The 10,531-nt window shown below is 41.2% G+C and overlaps 1 protein-coding gene across 1 annotated transcript in view; it reads left to right on the top strand.

Moving 5' to 3' along the window:
* The first annotated feature begins 4,993 nt into the window (after positions 1-4,993).
* The window catches only part of asxl1 (ASXL transcriptional regulator 1), a 23,322-nt gene continuing 17,784 nt past the window's right edge, over positions 4,994-10,531 (top strand). The window contains exon 1 of the mRNA XM_005752308.1: positions 4,994-5,377. Coding sequence (XP_005752365.1) covers positions 5,321-5,377 — 57 coding nt within the window. The 5' untranslated portion in view covers positions 4,994-5,320. The remainder of the gene's footprint in view (positions 5,378-10,531) is intronic.

The following is a 10,531-nucleotide window of genomic DNA, read 5'->3' as shown; positions in this document are numbered from 1 at the left end:
GAAACCGAGGCGATGAAGGAAGCTTCAGCTTGACCGCTGAAGTGCTGATGGCTTTGTCCACTTCAAAAGGTCAGATGTAGCATGGCAATAGCTTGCAAGAAGTTGGATGTCCTTAGCTGCAAGCCATACCTTTTGTCCAGGAGTGTATGTGGGAGTCAGAACAAGCTCGACCTTATGTTCCTGAAACAATGGGGGTTGATACCCTAAGGAGGCTTTAAAGGGAGACAGAGCTGTAGCAGAGGAGGTAATGAGTTATGTGTATATTCCACCCAAGGAAGATAAGGTGACCAAGCAGCAGAGGGTGGTTTTCAGTTCTTTATTAAGGCATTCTGTTTGACTGTTAGTTTGTGGGTGATAACCTGAGCTGAGGTAGGGTTTATCTCCAAGAGCGGAGCAGAAAGTTTTCCACACCTGTGATGTGAATTGAGGGCCTGAACACCTGTTCCATTATGATTCAGGCAGTCTCTGTGGTTGTGGCAAGCTTATCTAATGCTATGAAATGCGCAGCCTTGGAAAATCTGTCAATGACGGTGAGGATGGTAGTCTTTCCTCATGAGACAAGTAGCCCTGTGACAAAGTCTAATGCTATTTGCGACCAAGGCCAGTGAGGCGTAACCAAGGGCTGCAACAGACCCGTGCGGTGCTGAGTGGAGTTTTTATAGTATACGCAGGTAGTGCAGGCTGCCACATAATCCCTGGCATCCTCGTCAACAGTGTCCCACCAGAAGTATCTCCTAATTAAGGAAGGGGTCCTACCTATTCCTGGATGACATGAGAACATGGCTGTGTGGACCCAGTTCATTGCCACGGGGTGTGCAGCTGCTGCAACATTGTGCCAATTTGCTGGGGACCAGAATGTTGGCAAAGGACTGGCCCTAACCCAGTGTCTAAAGCAGGGCTAGGCAACCTTTCTGATGGCGAGTGTCATTTTATAATTTCCTCAGAGGTCAGTGTGCCATATGATTGCATTAGCAATAAATTTAATAACGCTCTATATTAACAGTTACACACTATATAGAACCACTTTCTAGAATTATATTTGTTCGCAGATGTTGGCAGCTATCAGCGAATCGTTATCAGCTATTTTGAAACAAAAAAAGACACTTTTTATCCATAACAAATAAACTAATTATTTTACATACTAATAATAATGTATAATAATAATAATAAACTAAGCCAATATGGCATGTTTGTTAATACAGAGACACACATGTTAATATGATCTCTGGTCTCCCACTCAGAGACACAGGTCTCCGAGTGTCCAGCATTCAGACAGCTACCTGAGGACACTCATGTGAGAGAAAATCGTGATCCGCCCACGATTATCCCCGAACGTACCTGTGGGTGGAGCCTTTTATACATTTGGAGCAGGAAGCTAGGAGTTGATCAGACGAGCTACAATAAAAACATTTGCAGATGCAAAATCACTGCTCCCGTTCCTCGGGTGAGAGCTGGGACCGGCCAGATTACTTAGGTTATGTTGCTGTATTGCAATAGTGGTTTGCAGATGTGTTCTCCTCCGAGCCCGGATGTGCAAAATCTCATAGAGTGGTATTTTAAAACGCAGCCTGGTGTAACAGTGTGTTCCCTGCCATACAGGTTACCTGAGGATAAGAGTCAAATTATTCGGAGAGAATTGGCCAAAATGCTGAAAATGGGGGTAATAGAGGAGTCGGACACCGCATGGTGTAGCCCCATAGTTCTTGTAGTACAGAAAGATGGGTCTATATGAGTCTGTGTTGACTACTGCAAGGTGAATGAGGTGTCACAGTTTGATGCCTATCCCATGCCCCGGGTTGATGAGCTCCTGGACCAGTTTTACTAAACTGGATTTGACCAAGAACAACTGGCAGTTCCCCTTCTCTGCAGAGTCCAAGGATAAAGCAGCCTTCTCCACTCCATACGGTTTGTACCAGTTGTCCCAGCCATTTTCCAGCAACTCATGAACTGGGTGCTGCCTCCACATGGTGCATATGTGGCCACCTACTAAGATGACGGTGTCATTCTACCAGGACTGCAGTTGGTGGCTGCAGTCCTGGTGACCCTGAGGCAGGCAGGGCTCACGACCCACCAAAAAAAGTGTGCGGTTGGATGCAAGAAGGTACAGTATCTGGTGTACCTCTTGGGAGGAAGGCAGGCCCGCCCTTAGATGGCTAAAACAGCACCCATTGCATCCTGCCTACATCCCAAGACCAAAAAAGAGCTCTCTTCTCCTCCTTAGCCACCTTTTGACCCTCTGTTTGGATAATGCCCCTCCAGTGGAGGGTGTAGTGGGAGGAGCAGTGGTGTCAGGGGAGGCTTATCCACTCACCTGACCTCATCGTGTCTAACCCATTTGAGATGGATGCAAGGACCTGAGGGAACAGGTGTGTGTGATGTGCAGCAGAGGAGGAAGCAGCTGAAAAACTGCTGCAAAGAGAAATTCAGCAAATACAGTAAAGTCATTCACCATACAACGCTATATGCGTGGGTCATTGTTTTATCACAGTGTATTTAAACCCTTTGTTTGTCTGTATTCTTTGTTGCGTCATCCCTCATGATTCCGATGTGTGCCCTTCTGTTCTGTGATTTGGAGGTTCTGTGCTGGCCTCCAAAGTCCACCAGGTTCAAATCAAACTTCTAGAGGTGTCACGCCTCTGCCCCCACCAGGCTGGCTGTGGCACTAAACTGGATTTGCATGCCAAATGAAGAAATATGGTAGTGATCAGCATGAGTTTTTTTTAATGCAATTAAAATAATTTTTTTATTATATGCAATTTTTTTCCAGCTTAACCAGTCATGTTTTCCTGCACTTTCAATAAATGTATCATCTATATAAGCAAGTTGTCACAGGGTACATATGCATTAAACAATAATGTTTTCATGTGGTACTTGTGAAGTTTTTTATTGTCAATACAATTATCAAAGTATCAGTGGTCATTTTTATTATTTGATAGATCAACTTTTTTTTTTGTCTAAAAGCACGTTTAAAAAAATATTCCCTACAATGTCACATCCTCAAATAACAAATTCTTCCCTAATCGATCATTGGTTATTTAATCACAGATCCAATGAATTTAAGTGCTCACTTGTTTGTGCTGGCATTTGCCCATTTTTTTATTGATATGATTGAATTAGCATTCAAAAACAACAACAAAAAACCCCTAAGTCTCTTTACTTGGAAACATTCCTCAGATATTCTCGTCCATGCTGACATGACAGCATCACACAATTATTGTAAAGTTATTGGCTGCATCCATGATGTAGATCTCCGATTCAACCACATCTCAAAGGTGCTCTAATGGGATTTAGATCTACAGACCGTGGAGACCAATGGAGTACAGTGAACTAATTTTCATGTTCAACCCAGAGGAGAGTGAATGTACAGAGGGCAGCAGCCCCTCTTCACTAACCCCACAGTCATGTGCAAATGCTGTTTGTTGACTTCAGCTCAGCATTCAATATGATTATGCTGCATAAGCTATTGAGCATCACCACCCCCATATGTAACTAGCTGATGGACTCCCTCATTAATAGACCTATGTTTGTGACAGTGGGAAACAGAAGCTTTAGCAGCACCATCTCTCTCTCCATCAGCTCCCCTCAGGCTGTGTCCTGAGTCCACAGTTGTATGTGTTGCGTTGCATATGCTTCTAATCTCATCATCAAGTGTGTAGATGTCACAGTGGTGACAACAGTGTTGGGTCTCATTAAGGACAAGACATCACCACGAACTGTTCTCCCTGCTACCCTCTGGAAGGAGGTTTTGCAGCATCAGGATGAGGATAGACAAATTCAGCAAGTTTAATTCCCCAAGACATTAGACTCTTAATGACACACAAATAGCCCCCAAACTGCACCCCTCTCTCCAAATATGCACAAGGCACATTCCTTGAATTACTCCATGACTGTATACTTAAGGCAGTTGTTCTCTGCTGCTATTATTGCTGTGAAATATATTTATTTCATAATATTGTGTACGGTTTTACATACTAATAATAATGTATAATAATAATGTACATTATACCTTGAAATTTACATGTATTTACATTATTTGTTTTGTGCAGTCCAATGACAAGTAAACGCCATGAACTTCTATATTGTGTGTATGTTCTAAATAACAATAAGGTGGCTATTCTATTCTATTCTATCTACTTCAAGATTTGACATGTTGTGCATTCGGAGGTACTCATCTGCAGACTTTGGTTGTAAGAATTAGTTCTTTGAGTTAATGCTATCTTCCCATCAGCTTCAAGCAGTCTGGCTGTCTCTATTGACCGCTGGCATCAACAAGGCATTTTCATCCAGAGAGCTGCTGGTCTGGGTAAAACCCTTGGCCGCGCAAGAAAATTATAACAGATCAGCAGTTTCTGAAAGAATCAGACCAGCCTGTCTAGTACCAAGAAGCATGCCACGTTCAAAGTCACTTAAATCATATTTCTTCCTCATTCTGATGCTCATGTGGAGCTTCAGTAGGTCCTCTTGACCCTGTCGATATGCCTAAATGCATTGAGTTACTGATTAGCAATGCGTGTATATGAGTCTTTGGTACGCCTAATGAACTGGCTACTGAGTGTATATGCACAGTGCAGCAGTGAAGAGGCCAGTTAGGAGCATCTTTCGCAAAAAGCTGTGTACATATATTTCTGAGGTATAGGTACAGTATTCTGAAGTACTCTAATACAGCACCCTTGTACCAACTGAGTATCTGTTACATCTTTAATGACTTACCATGGTCCAAAATTAAATCTTAGTGTCCTAATTGTCTTGATTCCGATGTATATCCATTTGGCTGGAGTTATCTGTTATTTGCAGACACATTTTAACTGAAATAAATAACTGAAACCATATTGAATTAATGATGAAAGGTTATCAATTCACCCTGAATTAAAGATTATTCTGTTCATATGAGCTCCATTACTACGTGCGAGCTTAACTCTGAAAATATCAGATAGTTTGCATGCAAAATGCGGTTAATTGCAGGATATGAAAGCGGAGGGCAGGGCTTGTTTTGTTGCATTCCTGCGGACGGTTTGACCTTTGACCTGGTTGTTGCATTCCAGAGAGGCTTGTCCTGCAGCAGCACAGTCATCCCTTTGGTCCACACGGCTTCTATGCTAGAAAGACTATGTATGTTGAGCTAATTAAGACCGAGTAGCGATTCTGAGAGACTCGCAGACACCGCAGCGTTCAGCCGAGCTAAAAGGAAGCTCTTGACTGGCATCTGCACAGTTATCCCATAGCTTAGTTAGCATTTTTGCTAAACAACTAAACCGCCATCGTATTTTGAGGTTGCTTTGTAGACACACAGCGACTAGCCGCAAACACCAGCGCAGAGGAAATGAAGGACAAACAAAAGAGAAAGAAGGAGCGGACCTGGGCTGAGGCTGCTCGCATGGTAATCTCATTTTTTAATGTATTCAGCTACATGCAAAATATATGTGGTTTAATGTGAATTGATGGGTCTAGATGTGTGGGTTTCGTTATTCTGCTCACGACTACAGCCTGGTTTCTGCTGTAGTATCAGCTAGCTATTGGCACTGTGGCGTTACTCTAACAACTTAAATACAACCAGAAGGGTTGTGTTTAATATATATGGAAGAACGTAGCTACATTTTCCATCTTTTCCCGTTTCTTTCTGCTATTGACACAAAAAGCTACGTGACGCAGTATGCTAACGCTGGCTAGCATGCTATCGTGCACGTCTCCTGTTTTGAGCTCTTTGTTTGCTAGGGAGCTAGCTTGCTAGCTTTACGCTTATTACCATTCCAGCAACTTGAGTAAAAAACTAAATTAAAATAAAATAAAGAAGAAGAAGAAAAGCTAGGTAAACTCTAATGCAGGTTTACTACCCAATGTACCTCCATATCACTGAATCTGTTAAACCCAAATGTGCACGTTAATGTAGTGCACATTTGGTTCAATGCCGTGAATGTTGTTGACGATAATGCACGCTAACGTTAGCAAAGCTAACAGCTAAGGTTAACCACTAACTCAGCTTTAATGGGAATCCGCGTTAGTGCTGAATGGTGTCTTGTGTAAAGAGCCGTCCGGTACAGCATGCTAAACGCTACAACGAGCAGAAACAACGTCGGACAGAAACCAAATATTAGTTCCATTATATAGCTACAAATTACACGTTAGGCACTAGCAGGATCTGGGTTGGGTTGGTTATGGTACATGTAATACGTGCACATGAAACAATGGAAATACACAGCTGTGAAACTGGTCGCATGGCAGATAAGGCATATTCATGATTGTAGATTTGGGGTGAAGCTCAGACCGGCTAAGTTAAATGGCTTCGCTAGCTGTGTTTTGGCAAACTAGGCCTTCTTCTTTACTCCTCAAAGCCGGAACATAACATGTGGTGGGCAAAACATTAGAAACAGCGCCCTCAATACTCATGTCCATTTCACCAGTACTGGAAACTGAAATGTCAGGAACAGATCAGTGTTAACGGTGTGTTGATAGTGCCTGTCTAAAGGAGTCTTTTTCAGAAGTTTAGATTGTGGGACTCAGTGGACAGGTTTGATTTACTAGCTGGATTAAAGTAGTCAGAAGTGTATGCAAAAACCTCACACTGTTGACTACATGTTTAAACATATTTTCTCAGGTAAAAGTATGAGAAATTTTCACACTCTTCATCAGGAAATAATCCTTTTCAGAGATAAACTGTGAAAATGGTTTGGTTTGGTCTTCCTCTAGGATATTTGCCTCTGTGCAGCAGCAAGCAAGTTGTTTAGCCCATTATGCTAATCCTGAAGCCTTTGTTACTTAGTGTTTATAGCGTTTGGCATTTTAGTGCATCTTTGTAGATATGCTGTCATACTGTACACTTTTACGGACATCTGAGTTGATGTTGGATCATTCAAAACCATTGCAGTGTTTTCTTGGCCATCATGCCTTAGTTATACTGCAGTTTGTGGAGAAACAATGCTGCAGTACTCTGATTTGTTCTTGGTTCACATAACTGCTGCTGAGGTGTTTCTAAACAACAAATCACAAGGCGCTCAGCAATGTGCTTTTTGTTTTGATGGTCTCTTATCTTTTTCATCTGTCCTTCAGGGTTCCTTGTCCAGGCTAGTTGAGGCAACTTGAAGCTTTGCGGTGTGGCAGTGATTGACATGTGCAGGCACATTTTATGGATAGCTGGATTTCATTGGCTTCGTTTTTGTTTTTTTTTTGGGGGGGGGGTGCACATGTTTTCATTGCTTGTCTCGCCTGTGTCTGATGAAGATTTTCACATCACAACCTGTGTTGTGCCACACAATGTTTGTGGCATGTCGGTTGGTCGTGCACCTCTTGATTTTTGTAACATGGTGTGTTGCGCATGGCCGGCGCTGCTGGGTTGAAGACACAAGTGTATGATTGTGCCGCCATTTTAATGATAAACCTGCATATAAGCTCAGCGACATGCTGACACACAGAGGGAATGTTGCAGTTGTATGAAAACTTGAGTTTGTGCAAAGAACTTTGCAAAAAAAAACCCCACTTGGCAAAGTCTTGGCTTCTGGTTTTGACCACTTCTCCTCCTTATCAGCACATATCATGCGATATTGTCATTTAGGAGACCACTGCAGCGGCTTCTTGCGCCTTAACAGCAAGTATAAATGACTGCACCTGTGTTTAGATGGCATGGTGTGGAGTGAAGCGACCACTGCGGAGGGCATGTTGGCAGCTCTAGAAGGCATTCACAGCTGATGCTTCACATTACTTTTTAAGCTTTTGCCCATTTTTTTTTTTTTTTTTTCCCCAGTCGGTTCCCTGATCTGAAACAAAGATTGAAGTTTTTTCTATAAAACAGTATAAAGTATTTCTAACTAGGGCTGGGCCATATCATACTGTTCACGGTAATACCGGTATAATGTTGGGCAAAGATAAGAAAATGAAATATCGCAATAGAATATGGGTAAAACACGCATGTGCAGTGCCTTTGTTTTCATACGCACATGTCGGAAAAAGCATGGCGGCGACGGAGAATGAGGAGGGCGAAAGCAGATCGTTGAATGAAACAGATGAACCAGAATTGGTTTGTAAAAATGCTGCAACTTCAGTGGTGTGGAACTGGTTTGGCTTTCATCCGTCAGATACACAACAAAGCACTATTTTTGGTAGAGCATGCTAGCGGGCCATCGTTATTACCATGTTTTTTGGAAAATACGGCACATTTAAAATCAATCCTTTCATTTTTCTGAAAATCAACAGGGCCCTTATAATCCCGTGCGCCTTATGTATGAATTCTGGTTGTTTTTACTGACCTTGAAACGAGTTTATGTCGTACACGGCGCTCGAAAATCTGTCAAATGTTTTAGTACAACTTTGCTAAGCTACGAACCCGCACCGCTTGATGGATTGTCGGAGCATTACAGCTGTCGTAGGCAGGAGCCTCGCAAAGTGTTACGTACTGTGCTTCAACATAATATTACCGTATTGTGTGTGTATAACTTCTTTTTAAGTTTTGTGGATATTATACTGTCAGCAAGGATTTTGCATTTGCACTGTTAAATTTTTATATAACTTTAATGCACATAAAAAACAGCTGCTTGTTCAAGTGAAAATACATTGATGGGGTTTTTTGTGCTAATAAAGTTGTGGAGTTGCAAAGTATTTTGTCTAGTGTCAATTATATATTTTCAAATGTATATTGTGATAAATATTTTTGGTTATAGCGCCCTGCTCTATTTCTAACTGTGGATTTCCAGTATCTGATATTTAGGACTTGCAAACTTGTGGCGAGTTTATAAGCCAAGTCAAGTTCTGGACGGTAAGAAGACTGAGATTAGAGACCAGTCGTGGTAGTGCCCCACACCCAGCGTATTCACCTCCTCAAAGCAGTCAGCAGGAGAGGCAGTGTAGAATCATCGCAACAATTCTCTCTATCACTGTTAGCTTTGTAGCTTTGAAAAATAAAGATTCACCATTAAATACTTAAAGTACACTGAAGCCTAGCCTGAACATTGGTGAGGATCTGCCAGACAATCACAGATATTCTGCACACTCAGAATATTAGAATGGGATTTGCAGAAAATCTGCAATTTAAGATGAGAAATACTCTAAACAGATACTAATTGTTTCATTTCAATTCATCAGATTTACAAAGGGGAAAATAAAGCTCTGAACTGACCATTGTGTTATTCTCTAAGAGTTTGATGGGCAACATCTTTTTGTTAATCAAAATTATACAACTTTTCAGGAAACTTTAGTTTTCCAAACAATATATTTTTAGAGTGTCTTTTCATTTCTACTTACTGGAAGCTGGAAAAATGTTTTTGGTGCATGTAATAGACAGAAGCAAAAAGTTATGGGTGTATATAAAGCAAACTAAAACAAAGATCAATTGTCAGGATTTTGATTAATTACTCAACACATTAGTCTTGTGATTTCATTTTTGTTTTTTCCCCTTTCTAAAAACCCGAAGACAGCCCAGCTGTCTAGTTGTGTCAGTGCATTTAAATTTAAAACCTTTATAAGAATTATATGTTACTGTTCTCTGTGATAAGTCTCTGATGCATGTTTTTCATATAGAAAATGTTCACTACGTGCGTCATCTTGGTCAAATTTCTGAATTGATTACATTTTCAGAGTCAAATGAGGATTCGTCTAAGTTTCTGGAGGGCACAGGTGCTGTGTGTGGAGGAAGTCTAGGCTTTTAGGTGATCGTTTGGAGCTCATCATCTATTCCCTTTTTCAAGAATTTATTTTCTCATAAGCCTCACGGTCAGCTGTGATTTAACTGGGCTACTTAAATCTTTAGTTTTGAATAATTCTGAAAGAATAACTACAAATTGACCAACATCCTAGCAACATGAAGGCTACATGACAGAATTGCACGCTCAATACAGGAAATCTCTCATTCTCTAGTACAACATAACCACTTTCGTGTGCTATCCTCCTTTAACGCTAAAACATCTAGGCGTGGCCTTTTGTCAGTGTCCACGCTGCTCCGCCTAAGTCTGCAGCTTCAGCTCCACAGCTTTGCTGCTCAGACCTAAAACTATTTGACTCTGGGTTTCCTTCTTTATTTGCTTGGATTAGTTCTACACACCCTGGACTATTTCTCAGTTCAGCTACGTTTAACCCATTACGTCAAAGCTAATTACCTTACTTCTTAGGCAGTTGCTCTTGACTTTACACAAGTTTAATTTGAGTAAACAGCTTTAGATTCCTCGGTAGTCTTTGTACATTTGCACCCTGATCATTGAAAAGCTCAGAAATGAGCGTACTTGCTATAAAACTTTAGGATGCTGTTCTTATCCTTACATACGTGTGTGTGTCTGTGTGATAAAGATATTTATATCTAATGTAAATTGCACCCAAAATGTCTTTTTGTGTTAGTTTACCTGTTTTGTTTTGCAGCATGACGGACTAAATCTGAATTTAATTTTGTGCTGTTATACAACATAAAATGAATCTATAATTTTATTTATATAATGCCAAATCACAGCAACAGTCACCTAGGGCTGCCACGATTTGTCGACTAGTCACGATTACGTCGACTATCAAAATCGTCGACGACTGATTTAATAGTCGACGCGTCGTTTGAAGCTTTGTA

The sequence above is a fragment of the Pundamilia nyererei genome, unplaced genomic scaffold (assembly GCF_000239375.1).
Source record: "Pundamilia nyererei isolate P.nyererei 1_Seehausen unplaced genomic scaffold, PunNye1.0 scaffold00352, whole genome shotgun sequence".
NCBI classification, from domain to species: domain Eukaryota; kingdom Metazoa; phylum Chordata; class Actinopteri; order Cichliformes; family Cichlidae; genus Pundamilia; species Pundamilia nyererei.
The sequence above is the reverse complement of the archived record's forward strand: the minus strand, read 5'-3'. Positions and strand labels throughout refer to the sequence as shown.